At 35.4% G+C, this 23312-nt stretch overlaps 1 protein-coding gene across 1 annotated transcript in view; it reads right to left on the bottom strand.

The window, feature by feature from the left end:
• The window catches only part of SPOCK3 (SPARC (osteonectin), cwcv and kazal like domains proteoglycan 3), a 123248-nt gene that overhangs the window by 43840 nt on the left and 56096 nt on the right, over positions 1-23312 (bottom strand). The window contains exon 3 of the mRNA XM_026065408.1: positions 18891-19005. Within this exon, the coding sequence (XP_025921193.1) occupies positions 18891-19005 (115 nt within the window). The remainder of the gene's footprint in view (positions 1-18890; positions 19006-23312) is intronic.

Below are 23312 nucleotides of genomic sequence, written 5' to 3' on the forward strand. Positions count from 1 at the left end.
TTAAACTCTTTACTTTGGGTTCTCATTTGTCTTAACTAGAGTATTTATTTATGTTAGTTCCTTCCAAAGCTTAATCTCAGTATTTTCTCTTTGAGGTACTACCAAGAACACATTAGGCAGATGCGCTTTTTTGTTTTTATAGTTAGTATTTGGCTTCCACTGCAAAAGGAACTTCTCATCATTCAGAAGAATGTTTATGAACATTTATATTGTTTTATAACAAGTTTTAAATTTTTCTTTTTTTTTTATTTTATGTAACAGAATGACTTCTGTCTCCACATGATATACTGGAACAAACTGTTGAACTATATAAGAGAATGGTTACCACACTTGCAATTTCCCAGGCTCGTTTTCTTTATCTACCCCAAAACTCTGCTGGGAATAAAAGAGGAATTTGACAGGATTTCTGGAAGTCCAACCATGTCAGATGAACAGCCATAACAGATGAACACATATCAGATGAGCTCTGATCAGGCCACCTCATGTCCAGATGTCCCAGATCAGTATTAAACTCAAGTCTTAGTATGTTGCAAGTGTCTGGGATGCCTCAGACTCAATGCGTATGTAGTGCAATTGATCTCCATATATACACTGGTTATCTGTGCAGCATTTAAAGAAAAATGCATCCCAAGTCTATTAACCTCTTTGCAAATGCATTCTTAATGGATTTTTATTTTTTTAATGTATGAGATATAAGAAGTATGATTGCATTGTGCATGCATGTAAGAAAACAATGTATTTTTTCAAAACACTCCTCACAGTCAGGAACTCTGACTTAAGCTAATATACAAATATAGAACCATTGTAATTCCATAAACTGTATCGAGCTTTCTGGGAAATGCATGGAAATACACCACCATTTTAAAGATGGCAAGCAATTTTTGTGATATATATTATAAATAAAATTAATTAAATAAAATATAAATTATATTTTATTATTACACTTTATGTTATATGTTAAGCCACACATTTCTCAATTTGTACCTTAAAATGTGAGATCAGAATGTATCTTTTGGCTAAAGGAGCAATATATACATTTGCACACACAATACAGTCAACTAAATCTAATATTCATCAAGTCTTGATATAAATTCTATACTCCTTACATAAGTTTTTTTAAGTTTTTTCTTCTTCACAGGTCTCTGACTCTATTATGTTAGTGAAACATTTTTGGTTAGCTAATTATAATGTGGATTTCTTGTTTTACTTTTCTGGGATCAATATTGCTTTGTAGTTTGATGAAACTATGGTAGCAAAAGCATTTTACTAACAATTTCAAACATCTTAACACAGATCAACTTCAGTGGTACAGTTTAATGCCTCGTTTCCTGGCTCCCAGTTCAGATTCTCCATATTGGCTGCACAGGTTACTTTTGGAAATAAGAGTGTTCATGATCTTTATGACATTGGGTATCACTTATTACAAGTCTTTTATGTGAAAATATCACTACAAATATATTTAAGATAACTGGGTAACTTAACACTTATCAATCAACCTAACTCTATTACCCTAACTTGCATGGAGAAATACCTCACACTTTTCCCTGGGATGACTTGCAGAGTGAAGTGTTACATAGTATGAGCAAAAATAGTAGAAGATGGCTTAAAAAAAGGAAAAAGATAAAGAAAGAAGTAATCTATAATTCTTAGTCATGAGAAAATTAGGCTATCCCTAGGAAAGGAATATACTTCTGCTGGAAAGGAAGATGTACATTTTTGCTTTGCTATATTTACCAAATATTGACTTCTAACTTGCTGCCAATATTGAGAACCTTTTTCAATGCAATGACCCTAAACCAATCCCATAGCATCACTTACATCAAAGAACAACCCATAGTTTGTTAAGAACATCCTTATAGTCTCATTGAAAAGGTAACAGTGATCACTGCGGCTTACATGACGAGATTCACACTGTTCACAAAGGAAAACTGTGGAGATGCTTGTTGCAACAGCTCCAAACTGCTAATCCCTATATTTAGTGACAGCTCTCACTAATAATGAAATGACTACGTGATCAGTTATTGACGTATTAAATCAATGCTTGCATCAGCAAAATGGACTCTCCCAACAACCCTAAAGAATGAAAGGCTAGAGAAGTGAAGAAATAAATACATGTCCACAATAATCTTGTGAACAACTAACCTGGTTTCTGGCTTTCTTTTTCTAAATAATAAACTGTCACAGATTTAGATCTCCGACAACTGCCTGGATTTTTTGGTCTTGATGTGGCAGGGAGAGTATGATGAGAATGTCAAAGGATAAATAATAAATTTTTGTGTTTATACTGTTGGCTACTTTCAGTTTCTGACTCTCTCAGAAAAAAAATACTGTACTATCTCTAAGTAAGATCTAGAGCTGGTGGACAACTTTTTCTGAATTCAAGGAAGCCAAATGATTCAAACCTGCAGTCATTTGCTTTTTCTGACCCAATGACCTGCTAAACTGTCAGAAACATCCCAGCTGACTTTAGCACACTTGTATTAACCCCCGTATTTTCTCTTGGCTTAGATTCAAATAGGGTGCAACAGAATAACTACAATTCTCATTTTGTTACTACTTTATTTGACGGGTGATAAGACAGTAAGTAAGGCATCTTGTTTTTTCTTGAATTTGCCAGACAAAATGTTACCAACAAGATATCCCTGTGCCATATCTCTGTAACCTTACTCTTTTACATTTTTCCATGGTTTTATCTGTTCCAAAAGAAAAGAGCACAAAGAGTAATTGTATTTTTTTTTGTTTTTCTCAACTTCAGCAACTCTCCTTTTAGCCAGTTCAGCCTTCACTTTGTTAAAACTATATACTGTTTTTGTCCTTTTGCTTCTGAAGTAAAACTTTTAGAAATAAGGTAACCAAATAATAAGAATATTAGTGACCTCTGGCACATCTTTTAATCCTCTTAAATTGTGTGTGAAGAAAGGTGATCAACTTCGTCAAATATTGACCTTAAAAGAAAATCTGGAAAAAAAAAAAAACAGATTCCTATGAGACATAGTAAGCTGCATTATAAACCTGCTTAAAACTTTACCTACACCTAAATTCATATAAGGAGATAATCCTTCTGAAAAGGCAAAACTGCACAAAAACATTTTAATGACTTAGCTTCCTCAAAGCTGGGTTTACATTTCTCTCTTTTTAAGTGTTTCACAACCTCACGCTATTAAGAATCTCAAGAGTTTATAATGAATCTCTGTAGCATAAACAGGATAAATAATGCAAATGGTTTTGACAAGAATTATTATTCAACATATATCAATCAAGGATTTCTTCTGACTTGTCTGGCACTCATGTAAATGTTAAACACAAGATTGATTTTTTCTCAAAAAAAGAAAAAAACAGTACTAATACGCCAAATAAAAACCTGGTTTTCAAAGCCACTTGATTTTAGGAGGTAGTTATATGTTAAAGGTGAATGCTTTTCATTTAGCATGCAGACTATTATAAAGGAGCCACCATGCTAATATGCCAAAACTTACAATTTGATAAACTGAGCAACTGCTGATGCTTGTATGCAAAGTGGCTATAGCACTTGATCTTGCAGTATCAGCAGGAACAACAGTTAAAACAGATGTCACAGTTAATTTCATAGATCTTGGTGCCTTCAGGGAAGAAGTCGGGTTTTTCCTTTTCTATGAAGACTTTAATGTTTTATTTAGTGAATTTCTGACATGTCAAGTAGCCTGCATCTGGGATATAACATTAAGATATCAAAAAAAAAATCAATATTGTATTTCATGAAGCAGACACAAAGCAGCACAACTGGCTAATGACGAGAACTGAGCCACAGAATATCTATCATCTAATCATTTTATTATTTATTAACACTAAAATTTTCTCTTATTAAAAAAAAAAAATCTGCTTTCATGGTAGTGAAAGTAGTGGAGGTATAAAAATATATCACCTGAAATAGATTTAGATGATGCTGATACTACTATATATTTTTTCAGTTTTTCTTACTAAAAGTTTGATTACCACTACAGTAACATACACGAAGAGTCAAAGCTGGAGGGATTTGGGGAAAATTGTAAAATGACAATTACACATTAAAAACAAGGCTGTTTTTTTGGAAGCAAGAGGAAGGATGAAGATCTATTATCAAAGACAAATAAGTTCCCATGAGAGAATGGCTTAGAATAAATATAATTTCAAAAGAGAATTGAAAAATAAGATATTTCTAAGATACTTAAACTCTTCCCCTTCTTAAATGCCACTTGTGACTAGGATTATTAATTTTCAAGTTGCCTTTTCCGTTTTCAATTCTGCAATTGACTATTTTCTCAACAGTAAAACAAAATATATGATACTGTATGTTCAAGACTAGTATTTAACTGACAGAGTTTTTGGAACAAACATCAACCAAATCTTAAAAATATGACATATATTTTGTCAAAGTACTTGTGCATATCTTTTTTCAAGAACAGCCAACAAATACAAAAGCTGTCAATTACGATATGTGACATAGTCTTGCAAACATTTCTCCCAAAGCAAACATTACGATCAAAAACTGAGGGCATATTCACAACTGCTCTATTTACACAACAAGGTTCAGACAAAGGACTTGAGGGAGAGAGGTTACACACAGTTTCACTTCTGCATTTTCCCTGATTCCAAGTCCAAATTGCTTTTATGGCATTTTGTTCTCTTTTTAATAATAAAATATTCATTTTAAACAATTTGATCTGCAATATTTTTTTAAAAAACAATTGATACAGTAAATCAATATTGTTCTCCTCTCTGTATACTTGAGAAGTATATAAAAGTGATATCTTTTTTAGTGACAACTTGTACTGTATATGGAAGAATTGATTACATTTTAATTTATGGAGGACAGAGAAGGTTGGGTAACCAAATAAGGACATGCTGATAGCAAGTGAAAGTCCTTTCTTGCATAATAAGTTTTTGGCATATTTGCTTAAAGTTAGCTTAAATAGGAATTAATTTCAATCACAGAAATCTGCTTCAAAAAAATAAATGTTTCAATTATTGCTTGAGATCTAACATGCATCCTAAAAAAAAAAAAAGGGTAACTAAAAGCAATTCAGAAACAGACCGCGTATCACCAGGACATTAACTCCATAATTAGCACATTTTATTTCTGTCAGTTTCAGTGTAGTAACTATAGAAACATTAACTAGAGCAGCCAAAGACATACACTTTTTATTCCCTGCCTTTTAAAGGGCTTTAAAGAGAAAATGTCAAAATTTTACCAGCTATAAAAACAGTCACTTCTGAAATGGGATACTGCACCTACTTAACAGTGAACATAGCACAGCTGAAGCTGTGGAATTTTAGAGTAAACAGGAAATACAACTACTTGAGATTTAATTACTATTATTGAGAACTGGCCACAAACAGAATATTGCATGTTGGTTAAAYAGCAGTGGACTTGCATCTTACTTAAAGGCAATTCAGTGAAACTCACTGATCCGACACTCCTTCAGAACACTACTGAACCACCAGTCCATTCCCACGTTTCCTAAGGATCTCACCTAGCCTCACCATCTAATAAACCCTGATGTGATTACAGCACAAAATAGCTTGGCAGCAGGCTGCACAACTGGCACTAGGAGTTTTACCTTCCAAAAATAAGTGAAAGAAAGAAAGGGCGATTAGCCTAGTTAAAAATAATTACCTGACAAAGAAGCTATTTTTCTAGCAGTTATTCCTCATTCATGAGTGATGAACCACTTTATAATTTAACTGTATATTGATGATATAAAAATGGTATGAGCAAAAAATGTTACAATTATCTCAGTAATTGAGACAAACGTGGCAGTATTTTGTTAGCTTATTTAAAATGTTGCATGAACAGAAAGATAATGATTATCCAGTTACTTAGCATACGATCTGCATCTCTTTGGTTATTTATTCTCAATAGAACTACTATAACACACTTATAAAGCCTTTAATGTATCATAAGACTGCCAAGGCCCCTTCATTTACATAATTAAGGCAATTATAGTCATTGTAATTGAATCCAACCAATTGAATCCAACATTTTAATGGTCTGAACCATATTGAAGCTTCCAGCTTCATAATCCATAAATACTCATTGGCAGAGAGCAAAAGAATATATGGATCACATCCCAAATAAAGCATGCTCTTTTGACTATCTAAAATAGTTGAATAAGAGTTTGTTGTGCTACACAGCTAAACTTTCATAATAGTTTGGATGTTCTGAGGACCCCAATACTGAAATTGCTTTATGGAYTGATTACTTACCTAGGTTAAAACTAATGATTACTAAACACAAAATTAAACAGCATTAATTATCTTCTTTCATCTTAATGACTTGTCTAACTCTCCTTTCTTAAACTTGCAGCAGCACACACATAAAGCTATATATTTGGGTACAAAACCACAGAATAATACATTTTTGCTTTCTTCAAAGACATATTTACCATGAGATTTTCCTTTTTTTTTTTTTTAAACTGTGAAACAAGGGGAAAGAAAATAAAGCAAGCAACCCAGCTAATCCTATATAAGTGTCTTCCTGTGTGAAGAGTATGTGAATAAAGCACAGTTTATTTGAAGTACTAAGAAAGCAACCTTCAATGACAAATTACTTATCCTATATATATTGAGTTTTTACCTAAAATGAACCAGAGCATCTGTAAATGGTCCTGAGTGCCTGAACAGTTCATAGAAATGAAAGATTAAAGAAAAGCCCCAAAATCCTAAGTCTTAAATGCATGATCCATTCCATGTATGCTAGTTCACTCCCACATATTTATTTGAAGTGAACCAGCTAGTTTCCCCTGAGACAAAACATAGGGTAGTTCTGGAGGTTCACTCCAAGAGGTGCTCCCTATAGACAGTATGGACAAGGTCACAAAGAAATCTCAGCTGGGCTTATGTCCTCAAACATATATACTCATTTTCAAAGCCTCAAATGGCGCAGGACATACATTCCCTTGGTGTCCTAAGATAAAAATACCAACACAGGGGGCTAACACAGTGAGACGCAGCACTTGCTTACATTATTTTAGGCACTTAGAAAACGAAAAATTGTATTATTCAAATACCTCTGAAATAGGGCCAGATCCACCAGTTAAATGTCCTTTTGCTGCTAACAGAATAAACAAGCGAAGCCATTTCTCAAAGTCCAGCCCTTCTACAGTGAGGCTAGAACTGCCTTTCACAGCTTTGGCACCTGAGGAATTTACCATTTAAATGTAAATATGGGGATCTGATAAAGATCTGGGTGTCCATGGCTGCCAAAAGCAGCCATAAAAAGTGGAAGGACCTGGAGACAACAAAGCAGCCCTAAGGAAAAGCAAAGAGGGGGAGATTCTGCAGAAGACTACTGTTGCAAAGAGACTTGGAACTGTTCCATCCATTGATACAGTATCTACTCAGAGATAGATATGTAATATTCCAGTTTTCCCTTTAGTATTAGTTCTTTGTAATATTGACAACAAGCACTTTGTAAACAATACTTTCTAAGGATTTCACTTAATTCAGGGCAACAGTAAAATATTCATTTTTCAAAGTATTCTTGAATATGGTTCAAAAGTATTATGGAGGTTGCTTTTTCACAAACACAGCATAAATGGTTTCTTGCATTTCACCTTGTTTTCTTCCATGAACCATATTATTATGGAATGGACAGCCTTCTCTCAGTCCCTCACTTCTTCCTTCTAACACTCAAGTTTAATGGAATTTTAATTGGTTCTGACATTATAATTACATTTCAGAGAAGCAAAAAAAACCCATTATCACTGTGCAACATGTGCCATCTTTTATACAATATCAGCTCCACCCTGATTCCAATATATAGCTTACTTCTTACTAGAATGTTTCTACCTCATTGTCTTACTTGCATTTGTGATCACATCTTTTCTGTAAGACATATATTTCTTTTTAATCCCTACAAGAACAGAAAGCAAAAGAAAGAATTTATTTTTAGCCAAAGGTCATTTATTAATGAATGACCAATTCTAGTTGTCTTCTTCTGAATAATAAAGGTGTTTGAAACAAAATGAAAACACCCTTGTTCCTCTCCTGTTCCATGTTCTTGCATGGTCTAAAGTCCTCTTCATTACCAAAAAGGGAGTTTGAAATTAAAGAAGAAACTAATGCATTTGAAGCAAAAAGTGAGCGATGGAGTCACCTGTGTCATCACTACAGCCTACAAACAAGTCACACAGCTACATCACCCCACTCTTTCAAACACAGCCACAGGCCTTTGGTATTTCTCATGCAGTAATGTGTATGGAAAAGGCGGGTGCATAATCTCTTAGTCTCAGTGATCTGGCTAAACTGTGGGGTCCTTGGAACTTCTTAGCTGCTAAATTCAGGTGTTGTTTTACCACATCACGCTTGGACAAGACCTAGCGCACATCCCACACCCCTCAATTCCAACCTTTCCCTGGGTTCCAGGGGAAGGAAACCTAGATATGTGGCATGCTCTGGCCAAGCTCCAGTCTAGATGATAAGAAGACTACGAGATTGTGGGCATACAGATCAGATATACCTTCTCATTCTGAATACATTCTCTGCCACTTTATACTACATGAGATTACTTCAAAGACTGGGGATGGAGAAGCCTCTTTCTAAGAAGTCTTGGAGTTTAAATAATAAAAGGATGATTTGCTGACAACTGGCTCAGTGTCACCCAAAGAACATACAAGCTAAAATAAATATCTTTGCTCTCAACATAAAGTAAATAAATAGTACATATTTGCATTCTGTTTAAGAATATACAAAAGACTTATGCAAAAAATTTATCTTAACACTTAAGAAATAAACAATAAGAATGGCTCCATTAAGTTTCTGTTATTATATAAACACAGGAATGAATATGAAATMGCATTCTTTTACAGATACAATAATGAAGTATTATTGTGCTAGCATATTCCCTATCATATCACAGATATGGAAATCATTTCTAGATACAAATGAATTCTTACTAACATTATTACAATGTCATCTTAGAAAATAAATCAACATATAAAGAAAGTAAAGCAATAAAATTTTAATTAAACAATAGCATTTCCTATTACAGAGCAATCAGCTAAAAATGGGCTATAAGACAGCTTATATACAACTGAGGGAGAAAAAAAGATATTCTTAATGAATTAGCTTGACCCAATATCAAAGCATAAAAATCTACAATGCATCAATTTTCATTTTACCTTTGAATAGTTTCTCTCTCTCTCTCTGTATAAATATATATTTGCAGTTAACATTACTGTAAATGTATGCAATGAATTAAGCAAAGTGAAAAATAGTATATTAGTTTGCAAGCCTGCGAAAATATAGCTCTAAGATGAACTGCTTTGAGATTTAAAGTTAAATATTTTATAGAATAAAAAAGCAATAAAAGCAAAATAAACATTTCTTACTAAGTCAATGTCCACTAAAGAACCAAAATGAATGTATAATAATACATTTAACTTCTATAGCTTCTTTAAAAATTACAAAAGTATTCAGAAATATTAATAGAATAAGACAAGTTACCAACTGATAATGTCTTTTCCTCTAACAAGAAAACTGAGTCAGAGACTATTTACATTTAAATCAATGGCAAGATTCACATTGATGCCAGTAGTAAAGGCAAGCAAGAGCAGAAATAATAGCCCAGATCTGATATTTGTGGTCAGCCCACAAAGGGACCTCTCTCTCAAATAGTATTTGCCAAAATGGATGAGACAAATTCCTGTTCTTGAGTGCTTCCACTGACAGCTGTGCACTTGTATTTCAGGACTAATTTAAAGAGCATTTTGGGAACATCAGCAAGACTTTCTGCTGATGAAAAATAAGCATATAACACAATAAACTTTTTTAATTTAAGGTTGCATTCTATAAAATTGCACTAGTGATTATGGAACAAATAATTTTATTGAGTTACAAACATGTAGTTAAGAAAAAAAATGGAGTAGAAAGCTGACCATTACCTAATGCATTACATAACATGTAGGAAACATTTCTACTGCCTAGAGCCAAACTGCTGCTTCTGAGAACGCCTCTTTCCCTTTACTATGCCTATTCTTCTAAGAAATTACTATCTGTAAGAAGAGTAGTTTATCCACGATGAAAAACAGCATGTTTCTCTTTGCACTTCCTTTTATAAACAAGTCACTTATTTTCTGTAACAATCATGGCAGCATAAAATTAGATTCTATGAAAACACATTTTGTGAAATCTTTTTAGAACATACTAACGTATGTGTAAATAAACCCCGAACAGCACTGTACCATGACAGCAGCCTTTTTTGAAGGGTTCTTTTTTTCTTATTTCAAGTTTGAAAGTTAAATTTTACCCTTGACCACACAGTACAAACRTCTTCATGTTTTAGATAGGAATTTTGCTCATTGTCTCATATAAATGGCTTCTCCTGGCTCACCCATAACTAATCATTGATATTATCCGGCCTGACTGGTCTAGTGTATATCTTTTGGGATACAGATTTTATTCTATAGTCATTCTGAAGTTAATCTTACAGCACGGAAAAAGAGAATTAACAAGCAGCACTATCTGTCCTTGAAAGGTAATAATACAAAGCAGAGATTAAGGGGTTAATGCAGATGTTATTTTTGGTGATAAACCTCTATATCTGTGAAGTCTGGTAACCATTCAGCTTTCTCTTTGAATGCAAACAGAATACAAAAGGGTTTTTTTGGCATCTACACCTGTATGATAGGAAGAGTGGTTGAGGTCATGTATTAAGAGGATGCTGCTAGGTAAATAAAAACATAAGAGGATTTTGGGGAGTACTGATTTGTTATTTGTTTAAAAAAAATCTCTCTCTTTTTTTTCAAGCATTGATGCACACACAACATGACAGAATCCAGTATCTCTAATTCTATGGTTATTTTTTCGCACCTCCAGCTTTCATGTGTTTTGTTATTTAACTGATCTCAAAGAAGTAAGGTGCTACTGGTACTCATATGATAAAATAGCTACTAACAACTCAGCAGTATTCAGTATGAAATAGGAAGTAGCTGAGAGGGTGCCTATTTAAGGCATTAAAGTCTTTCAAATATGCTAGCTGAAAGTATTTTCAGCATGCAACATCACCCTTTTATTTCCCTCTGGCAGAAGTTTAGACTCAAAGAGCATGACATTTACAGCAGCTTCCTAGATTTACCTATACTGTCCTCCCTAGATGATCAGATAAAGAGAACCCTTTTCTTTCACAAATATGTCTATCTTTGTTCTTCTAGCGAAAATATCAAGTGACTTCTTACTAAAAGATTTATTAGAAATTCACTCAAATAAAATTGAGAGCAAATTATTCTATTTCAGTAGCTAATRAAAATGGGTATTTCATATTTTTCCCACAAGGTTTTTTTTTCCCCATAAATTGTATCTAAACYGCAGGACCTCCAATTGCTACTGAGCTTTTGGGTATGAGAGAATGTCCCAGCTTCATCACGGCTCTATACTGGAGCAGAATCCTAACTTTGTTCCCATGAAAAATAAATCAAAAAACATAAACCAGAAGAAGGCTGTGGCACAGATTAGCCAAATCTCTGACCTGGACAGTGTGGGAGACCAGAATCYTGAACATTTCATGATACACATTTATCAGAGTGCTAAGGTAGCTCAGAAGGAGCACAGAACATAAGCACTCTGACTAGATCCCTAGTTTTCAAGCTTTTTGGATTTAAGGATAATTAAACTTTTACAATGTATGTGCAAATTCCAAGAGATCAAATCCAAGCCAGCTGACGATAGACTATTTTTTCTCAGGTACCTTTGAAAGGTATTTGTCCACAGTTAAGAGTTGTCAGACATATGCTCATCCGCTGCTCTGCCTCTCAAAACATATTTAGTGATGATCTTCCTGTAAACGCAGAAATGCCATGTACATCTTCACAGAGCATATTTATTTAGATTGACATAGTGGGATTTTGCCATCTGAATTGCCAAATTTCCCAAATTAGGATGCCATGACAAAAAAAAAAAAGCATACCCCAGGTATTTGGCCCAGGAGAGGAAAAAAAAAAAAAAACAGTCCAGTAACAAAATCCAACCTCCTGAAATTTTTCATTGTTGTTAGTATTTCAAACAATATGTTTTTATTTAGTTGATAGGCTTCTAATAACCTATGTAAAAAGTAAAGGAGAAACAGAAGGAAATATCTGGCCCAGTAATGAAACCTTACTAATGCAATGACTGCRATATCCTCTAAATCAATCAGAATGAATACTCTCTTTCTGTCTTAGTTTCTTAATGGATATGGAATAATTTTCTTTCAAAGACTGACATATTCCTGCCTCTGCATAATTCTGCATCTTTTGAGATATTTTTAATGCTACAGTTCATTGCAGAGAAGGCTGTTATCTGGGACCTCCAGCTTTATTTTCAGTGTGTGTTGGGGGGGATGTTTATAACTCCTTGGTCCACCAGCCTCTATTTTCTTAAGAAGTATTTAGCAACYCAGTAACATTACTTTTCAATGTCACTTCTTCTAGTTACAGAATTTCTAAACTAGTAATATAAGTACAGTACAAATAAAAAAGAAATCCAAGGGAATATTCGCACTAGAAAAAGTAAATTTCAGATTGAGGAGAGACTATGGACAAATCCAAATCCTGGCTGATCACTGTCGTATCCTGACTCAAACACTCTCAATACAAACCAAGCCAGAACTGCTCATTTAGTCAGTTAGAGAATGTCAAGTTTTATACCATTTGCAAGCATAAATATATACTTCATATATACTACTTTAAACGACAGATAAGAAGTAAATACAGTTAAAATTGTTTATTTCTAGCATTTCTGTTCCACAGATCGGCTTCTTATTTCTTTACACAGAAAAAACAGACATGGGTCTTGATCTATACCATGACTATTAAATGACAGTACAAAATGACTTCCACATGCCCACCTTTTTATTTGTAATGTCTTGAACTAATATTTTTTGGTTAATAAAAATTCCAAGGATTTTGCTGTTAGCTTTCATTTCCCCTTCTAAATTAACAAAACCTTTTAATAAAGCTGGCCTAGTAGATCCTCCAACATACAAACTAAGAAGCAGATGTATTTTGCTAAATAAATAAATAAAATAATATATTTTTTAATGCTTGGCCTAAATATCATATATACAAAGAAGTGAAGACTCTTGTTTTTTAAATCAATTCGATGCAAAAATAAATTTCTTAGTAATTATGAAATATATTGATTTTCACCTCTTTTTCTTATCTTCCTTCTAACTGACTATGGCTTAGTGAGCCATGAACCTCAAAAATCAAATTCTGACTTGGTGAGGCAGGTAGTTAAGTGTTCACACCTACTGAGCTCTTAATTAAGCTTACCAGTATATTGTATTCTCTCTAGGAGATCCTAAATGATATTCAGGATTATATTTCCATCTGTATATAATCAACTACTCATATAAGATTTGTAGAAAATGACAGGAGACTACAATTGATGGGAGAGGTTAATATGGCATAAGACTGTATAGTGGGTCAGACACATTATCGGAGTAATTCCACTATAATTAGAACTGCCAATGTCACTGAACAAAGATGATCAATCACCAAAGTAGACAGGCATGGTTTCTATAATTTTTAGCATTGCCTTTTTTGGCTTCCTTTTTCATTCATGCCGAATGAAAGAGAGAGGAAAAAACCAGAACTTTCTACTATACATCTAGAGGTTTTTGTTAAAAACACATTGCTAAGCATATCTTTATTCATTGAACTGTTTCACAACAACTTTTGAACTACATCACACACAACGCAAGTTGCAAAGCAACATGTGTTATCCCCTAAATAAGGATTGCTTGAATATATACTCAAAAAATACAAAAATGTAACAGGTTTTAAGTCAATATGTCATTTCCTATTGTTCTGTAAATGGATTGTAAACCATTGAGAATGAGTAAGCTATTGAGAATATGAGTACACTATTGTAAAGAGATATATTTTGCATTTCATTAAAAAAAATCAAAATAAAAAAAGCAACATTAAATAAATTAGAAAGAGAGACTAAATGCTTTGGGGATCATGCCAAGGTATTGCCTAAGTTTGTTAAGCAATTGCAATGATCACTAATGATGTGCATTAACATCAAACGAAGTTCATACAGTCAAGATAAGTATTTTAACTACATTAGCCAGTATAATAAAATATTATGCTCTGTAAACTGTCATTATCCATGTTAGGCAGAAACTTTATTTGTCACTATAGTTTGTTCAGTTTTTGGTTATTGCTCTTTTCTACCCCATAATTAACAACCTGGAATTACAAAATGAAGTGTGTTTTTTCTAACAGGATAATAAAATCCCTATACCAAAGTCATTTTTAATGAACTTATCAGGATTCTCCTCCCCAATCCCTTTAATCAAACTCCACAACTCAAATTTTTATTTTCTTTAAGGAATGTGATGTTAGCAATATGTATTTATGTTACACAAATTTGTCCGTTTGCAGGTCTATTCATTGGCTTCAGAATACAAATCAAACACAATTCTGTATTGGACTTGGAAACCAGAAGGAAACCAATTAGAAATTTACTGTCACTTAATATTCACTGGAAAAAGATGTGGTTGAAAAAACAGAATGAGTTAAAATTAGTAAAAAAGAGTCAAACAGCAAAAAAACTCAGTAGTAAAACAATATTTTGATTCTAAAAAAGCCCACTTTTTTTGAAAGAAACAGATTACTAAATAACATGAAAATCCGTTAGTAAGACAAGAAAATATTCTGACAGAGAAGCATTTCCTTCACCTCTACTAGTCCATTATTAACTCATTTAATTTTTCCTGAAGAAATTTTGCTGTTAATATTTTAACCTSAACTTGGCTGAATGGAAACACAGTTTAAGTGAAGTCAAAATAGCCAACTGCCAAAAGCTTTATAATATAGTGTAAATTAGTGAAAGAATAGATGGAGGTTGGTGAATTGTATGTTACYGAATAAACGTCACTGAAACTTCAAATAAATGTGTTATTGTGGCAGGTGAAAAAATAGTTTAAATTGTGAACACTGACAGGCAGCAGATMACTGTGTGTGGCTGTGTGGGTGAATGTCTGAAACTGAACTTTTGAACCCTCAAGCACAAGCCTGCTACTTGCTAGCTGCAACAGGTATGGGCTGTTGTAAATTTTGATAACACCTGGACTAAGCAAAAGTGGCATGCCCCAAATCCTCCATTTAATAAAGTGACGTGAGACACAACTCCCAGTTAGGAGGCTGATCATGCATTGTGCTCTGAACATTGGCGGGGATGGGGAAAACAGGGAGCTAGGGGCCATAAAGATGCATTCTGGAAAGAAGAAGAGGGTTCTGCAAAGAAAAAGGGGTCTCCCTAGATGAAAATGATGAAGACCCTGGCTGGAAGAAAGATCCCTGAAAGTGGTGGAAGATGCTGGAGACCAGAACGATGACGAGGGACCCTGACCACTAATATCCGAGACTGGTAACTGTGAGCAGTGGCACAGCAGGAACCGACACATCTTTCTGCTCAACCTTCCAGTGATGTGTCTGCTCGGAAGGGAAGCTGAGACCTAGTCAACATAGCGCTGGGCCCCTGCAAGTTAGTGTCTGTGTGAGATGAAATCAAATAGGGCAAAAGCTCTAATCTCATCAGTTCTTAAATAAACACCAGCATCCAGAGCCTCTGTGGGTTGTTGTTTACTCTGTCTTGCCCGTGACAGTTACAAAACAGACTAAACTGCACTATAAGTGGTAGGTCTGCATATGTCTTCATTTTATATAGCTGAATATCCATTTAGACAGCTAAGCACACTTCTTACCCAGAAGAGAAGCAGAAGCAGGACTGGTCTGGTGGTTGCTTTCTGAGCAGGTGAGGATGAGTGGGAAGAATTGCCAAATTGCAAAGCAGGTGAAGCRTGTGGAGGTAATAGTGTTAAAGACAGCAGGACTTTATACATCCTTAAAAATGAGCATAACCGCATAAAAAACATCTGACTCCATCATCACTTTCTTCTCCTAAGTGGAATAGACTATGAGACCCAGAATTTTAACTAGTTTCTCCAAGTTAAAAGATTAACATTTTCAGAACTTATTATTTCCTAGAGCAACCACAAAATAAATTAATAAGGTGTATCTGACTCATTTTTGCGACACTGCACCTGTTCCATGCTCCCATGTATCTACAATAAGATCATAAGTCTAATATTTAGACATTGAGCATTTAGGATATTATCTTCAGCTAAGTAGCAAATCATTCCCAGCTATTTTAGTATGTGTCCTGAGGGGTTATATTTACTGTAATTTTGGAGAACTATACTGTCCATGTGTACTGACATCTCCTGAAGCAAGGACCACACATAGCCTCCAGAGGACATACTTTTGTTCAGTAATTTCCAAAGAAATCTAGCATGCCCACTCTGCCCTAGACACTCACCAGGAGCACCACATTTCAAGGAACTCAAGCTTTAATTATATTCTGTTATAGAACTTAGAAAAAATTACCTGCAGGGCAAAGTATTTCACAATGCCCACTTGCCTCGTGCATCGAGCAGAGGGATGGATTAGACAGTCCTCAGAGCTCCCTTCCAACCAAAAGTTTCCTATGATTTTATGATTAGGTTCAAACACATTCTGACAAGCAAACCTGTTTTTCTGAATAATGGTTTAATTTTCCTTCCCAAAGGAATATGGAAAACTATTTTGGGAAAGTTCACAGACATACCTTGCTCCTCGGATACACCAAAAAAAGAATTGATGGAACCTGTCAATCTGAACAAAAGAAACGTTGCTTTGGGTAGGATATAYGTGTTAAGAATGCATCACTCAAGTTATCCCAAAATCTTACTCTGCACCTCTTTGGCTATGTCAAATTTCTAAGTAATTCACATATGCATGTACAGCTTAGAACACTTAATAGAATTCAATTTAAAAGAAAATAATTGGGTTCTCACACATAAGTTATAATAAAACTGGTATTCTGTTACAATAATGGCTGAAAATTCAGTAATGATACTCAGCTCACTTTTATATTTCTCATGTCTCCTGGCCTTTGGCCTCGCAAAGAAATGACATTCAAATTTCAGTGTTCCAGTAAAATGCAGCAGCTCAAAAAAACCTGTATTTTGCTTGTTCTGACAATCCTCCAGGACAGGATTAGTGTTAATTCCCATGCTCATATAGGCTCTTTTTTTGTTCTCTTTTACATAACTAAGCACAAGTAATCTTGATCCCTTGGCAGTATAAATCTTCAGGAACAGTTCATTCCTAGGAGTATTAATTAAAAACAATTCCATTTTGTTGAAGCCAACAAAATTTATCTATAGACTGTTGTCAATGTTTACATATTAGAGTACCAGAAATAGTCTGTGCTTGAAAAAACACACACTAGGATGAAAAAAACTGTATTAGGTGAAACAGCTTCGAGCAGAGAAAGTGCTAATTTTGTTTTATTTTGGTAAAAACCGAGGGTGATGCCACATTAAAAAACAAACACTAGAGAATAATAGGCCTACTGTTCACAGAGATGCTTCTCAGTTGATTCTCTTAATTTCACTTCATGCTTACTGTTAAGCAAACACCCCCACATCTATGCTGCAGATGCAGAATTGTTACTAGCAATAACTGTAACTGCATTAGTGCTGTACTCTATTTCTTATCAAAGGGGCTGCATCAGCTATGTAAGGTGGTCTCTTCCACAGTGTTTTTCATTTGGGCTAGTAATGTAAGTAGATGACAGATTTTTTTTTTTTCAATCTATGATTACAGCTGCTACATGAAATTGTAAATTAATGCCTTAAAAATTTTTCAGAGCAATTTTTTAACTGGTTTGTATGCCTGCTCACAGCCTGATGTTCATAGAGATTCCCCGATTTCATTGTTCAAAATTAGTTAATTCATTTTTTTTAATCTAGAAGAAAAAATAGTTTTGGCAGCTACTATAGTTTATAATGGAAATGATAAGAATTCTCTTGCACAATAACTATGGAATAGTGCATGAAATTTAATAGATTAGCATAACAAAATACTAACGTAACATAAGCCAGGAGTGTAAGTGCTGGTTTCTTTTATCTTTAGAGGCTTGCTGTAGAAAAAAAAAAAAGAAAACTTCAAWAACTAACTGGTGTATTTTCAGTGAGGATACAGGATATTTGAAAATAAAGGTTTTGGCTTGGTCATCACAGATATGACTATGCAGAAAGGAGAAAAAAAAGACATCTAAATTTCAGTTTAAAGGAATACAAAAATGCAGAGCTCATGCTGTTTTTGTCAAATTCAGGTTCACATTATAAAGATGGCCTAGAACATCATAATACAATGACTAACTATTCAGGAGCCCCGACAAAGGGATCTTCTTGTTCTGCTTAACAACAACCTTCCAAACTCACCTGGGAGTCACTGAAATCTAAATATGCTTAGCCACAAATCTTTTCTTCCAACTGCACCACTTGCTAAGAAGCAGTGCACAGCAACTACATTTTCCAGGAGCCTAATCTCACACATTACTCATTGTCCAAAAAGAAGATAATTTATTCCTATCCACTTCTCAAAGAAAGAACTCACTTTTCTGTGACAGCCTCTACTTACAGTTCCATAGTTAAAGTGCAACTGCTACTCCAATTAGCAGCAATAAAGRTTTTTTTTTAAGTTTTCTTTTTTTCATCACACTTATTTTTCTTGCATGTTAAATTGAAAACTTTGAGGAGCAAGGAACACATTTTTCTGTGTCTTAAGTACAGCCATAAGCATCTTGAGGAGTATTAAAGAATAATAATAGAACAGCAATGACTCATAGTAAAATAGCTCTACTTGAAAAATACAGTGGTGCATTACTGTAGGCACAATTTCAAAAGCCACTGAAAAGAAAACAATTTGTGAATAAAATAAAACTGGTTTTATTCAAGCATAATCAGTGTTTGTGATGACTGTATTCCTTTATGAAGAAAATCTTATTTCCTTTTAGAAACAATCTATTAAAAATACTATACAAATACCATCACTCACCTCTCCTATCATTTCTGCCTGCATTTGTGGATTTGTCAGAAGGGCACGGGCAACGTCCTTCACATTTCACCGAGATCATTTTTCCTGAGACACAGGCTTGATAATCTAATTTGCACTGTAGGAAAGAAAATGACTATCATTAACATAAACATATTTTATAATATAAATTATACCTCATTAAGTATTTTGAAGGAATCTTTCATAAGGTGCTTAAATTATACATTATATTTACAGATATACATGCTAAGAAAAAGTTCTGCAGTATACACTACCTTTGTACTAAGAGGAGGAATCAGATTAGATGAAGGTAAAAAGTTCTTGTTCCCTAATTGGCTGCAATTTTAGGATCAATTCAAGTATGAAAACATTTGCATTGTTAGACTGATTTGAGTATGTATATCAAATGGAATCAGACTGCATTGGTTTTATTTCTATTATATGAACAAATAAACAAAGCATCAACATTCATTATTGATAGGAATCAATTAACAGGGATTTACTATAGGACTTATTACTTAATTTGTACCTTTAAGATAACAGTAAACTAGTAAAAAGCAATATCAAATAAATTAGAAAGCTATAGTTGATGCAGTTCCACACAGTCTTCTCCAGCATGGAAACAGATTAATTTGCCTGGTTCTGATCTGTATATTTATAGCTCCAATTCAGAAACCATATAAAAATTAAATAACCATAACCAGGAAATGGAATTACTGTTCCAAGGACATGAAAATGCATGGTCAAACATTACATACATAGAAAATAACAATACTGTAAACATTGCCTGTCTTATTGAAGGRCTATACTTGTCTTCCTAAAGAAATTTTCTTGGCATTAGGGTATAGATCTAGCTTAAGGACATTTTACCAGTGTGATCACAGAAAAAAATACAACCAAAACAACATAAGAGCAAAAACTTATGAACCGAGAGAGAGCTTTTATAGAACAGGAAAGGAGGAAGATGATTATGGAGAACACTTTTTCCTCAAAGGATGGAAGATGTCTCATTAGTCAGGTGAAGGACCTAAAATTAAAAATATGAGGACTCAGAAAACCAGTCCAAGTGACAAAAATATGAAAGTGATTTGTTATGCATCATACAGCTTCAGAAACACAATCTCACCAGAACTTCTGCCTAACATCCCCTGATTCATCTTCTATTTGGGTATCTAAGTCCAGTTTAATATAACTCCATTATACAATTATCAGGACTTCTGGCAAACCCTAAAGTTGATTTCAAATAGTACTTTGAGTCTTTCTCTCTCCTAATGAGTAAGGGGTCAGAGCACACATTGTAGCTATTAAGAATAAAAGAGCCTGTTCAGAAATCTCAGGGGAGGTTTTCACTAGTATGCAGATACAAGTACCTAAAAATCACCTCATCCCTGTCTATTTACAGAACTTTATCATCCTTTCATACAGTCAGACTTCTAACCCTGTCACAATACTCATGCAGCTCTCCAGCTAGCACAAGATAAACTTTATCAACATATTGAAATAAGCCCTCTTTGCACCACTCTCAGTACCAAAAAGACAACATATTAGAAGAGAGAGGGAAAATAAAACCTCAAATCTGTTTGTTTGTTTGTTTGTTTTTACATAAAACCATCATTATAGCTCAGTTTTAAATGTAGTATCTTTTGGCAAAAAGGCATGGTTGAAGGACAATCTTGCAATTCTAACAAAAAAAGCAGAACAAGAGACTTTTTCCAATTAAAAGCTATACCAATAGCAATACTGTCTCATAAAGGACCAGAAAATTGAAGCAAAGCCCTCCTCACAGGAACCTGCACAACTGAGTTGACTATGGGAGAACTGTCTACTTTCTGTGCACCTGCACAATTGCCCTGGCTGTCCAGGAAGGTGCTTGTGTTAGTCATAATGCCCATCACACATCTTTCCAGAGAGGACATGACCTAATATGCATTTTAATACTTGCAACAATCTTCCACGTTGGTAGCATGGAACACAGCCTGAATTTAATACATGTATCTACTGAAAAGAGAGATCTTCCCTATTGTAAAATCTGAGAATTTTGTTATTCCATTTTAGTAGATTAAGGAGTCAAACCTAAAAACATCCRTGCTTTAGGCTTTGAGTAGTCCTGCTGGTGACTGAATTGAACAGGACCATCATTTAAAACTGAACATATAAACTCATTTCAGGTTTGGTAAACTGAGAACCAGAATATGAAGAGGGCAAAGTAAAGGAAGACTTCTTTAATCCTTTTCTTGGGAGATTATTTTTTAGAGATTCTAGTGCTTCTATTTTACTTCACTCAAATGTTGATGAAAAAAATAGTAAAATACTTCAAACTTGCTTCAGCTAACATAATCGATATGAGGTGTGAGTTTAGCCCCTTGGATTTATTTTTCTTTAAAGGTGTCTAACCAATTGCATTTACAAGTAACATTGCCCTCTTAAATCTTAAGAAACACTTTACTCAATGCCTGACACGGGCACTGATACCTGGGTTAGCGAATGTGAAATCAGTACATAACACTTCCAAATCAATATTCCCATTCACAACTATGCTAGAATTTTACACTCACTGAACTCATTTTAGGGACAGGCAGGCAGCAGAGTTGGATTCCACCTCTCAAGTAACAAAGCAAAAACACAGTGCTTGCATGAGTCAGAAAGGAGTCAATAGGCTGTTCTGACAGTTTGCTAATGATATTGGGAAGATAATTCTGGTTCAGACCTCTTGTCCTTGTTCCCCATATTAACAGTGCACTGGGAAGTTGCAAAAACAGCTCAGCTAAACAAAGGCAGATCATATTTCCCTCAACAGTAGTCTCAATAAACTGGCAGCAAAGCAATTAACATATCTGAAAAGCTCCACAGGAAAAGAAATTTGTGGAATGCAGAATATGAAGACATGATGAAAAGTGGTAGTGCACAGGAGACGAAGGTAGGAACAGTGACAAAATTATTCCTTATAGGGAAAAACATATTCAAAYACTTTAAATGGCAGAAAAATACATGAACAAAACTATTAATTATAATGTTTGGTAAAGCAATAAAATAACTATAACTTATTTGCCTTTATTATTGACTTTCTTATACAGGGAAAATAAATCATGGCATTTTCAAGGAACTTGAAAAGGAGAACAGAACTTGAGGAGAGCGCAGCTAACAGAGGCAGCTAACAGAGGCAGCAGTTTGCACAGCAGTGTTTGGGCTCTGACTAGAACTTGAGGATCTTGTTGGAAGTTGTGGGCTTCCTGAGGACCCCCGAGGAACTAGMAGSTGATTGCTGTGAACAGGAAAGGGGAAGCTAGGCAAGGACAACTGCAGGAGGCCTTGACTTCTCCTGGGAAAAGCTCCTGGGAAAAGCTCTAGCTAGGAGTGGCTGCTGCTAACGAGCTCTCTGCGTTGCCCCTGGCCAGAGGGAGTTGGGGCCTTTGATCCCGGTGGCCCTTGATTAGGGCGGGTCAAGCACCCTCTTAGCCAGTGCTAGGGAGAGGCCTATATAAGAGTCAGACCTAGAATGCAGTGAACAGAGGCAGTAGTTTGTGTGGAAGGGTGCATGAAGGTACTGTTGTTTCTGTTCCCTGTGGTGTATGCTTCCTCAAGTATGGTTGTGACATGCTGCAGAGCGTGTTCCCCAGTGGCTGTTGCTGTGTCAGAAGCTTGGGCCCAGACYGACCCTCTGATAGTAGATGCAGCTCTACAGGTCTCAGGCTGCAGGGAGTGCTTGGGGCCTCTCCAGGAGGCCTGGGCTGGCTGTCAGCTCTCCTGCAGGAGGTGTGCTGCTGTTGATGAGCTGTGTCRTCAGGTAAGGGAGTTATGGAAGGAGGTCAGTAGGCTGCGCAGCATCCGAGAAGATGAGCAAGAGATAGATGGTATTCTCTGAGACTACAGCTTTGGGAGTCCCAACCCCCCACAGCAGTGGAGTTGCCAGAGGGCTCTGTGCCGTGTGAAATGGTACATCATAACATCGTAGAAGAAGGCTGGAAACTGGTCACTGCTCGTGGGAGGAGAAAGGCTCTTACTCCTCCCGAAGACTTGCTGCTGAAGAACAGGTTTAGTGCCCTCCAGGATGAGGAGGAGATGGGCATGGCTGCAAGGGAAGTACCTGGAACAACAGACCCTGTGCCCTGCTGGAACGCCCGGAAGAAGCGGTGGGTGATTGTTGTGAGGGACTCCCTGCTACAGGGGACGGAGGCATCTATCTGCCRACCTGACCTCATGTCTAGAGAGGCTTGTGGCCTGCCGGGGGCTCGTGTGAGAGATGTCATGCAAAGACTGCCAAGGCTTGTCCACGCTTYGGACTATTACCCACTGCTGCTCTTCCATGTGGGTGCTAATGACACCAAGGGCAAACTGGAGACCAWCAAGCAGGATTTCAGAGCTCTGGGGATGGTGGTCAAGGGTCTGGGAGCCCAGGTCATCTTCTCCTCAATCCTGCCAGTGAGG

This window comes from Apteryx rowi, unplaced genomic scaffold (assembly GCF_003343035.1).
Source record: "Apteryx rowi isolate R43461 unplaced genomic scaffold, aptRow1 scaffold_227, whole genome shotgun sequence".
Lineage (NCBI taxonomy): Eukaryota > Metazoa > Chordata > Aves > Apterygiformes > Apterygidae > Apteryx > Apteryx rowi.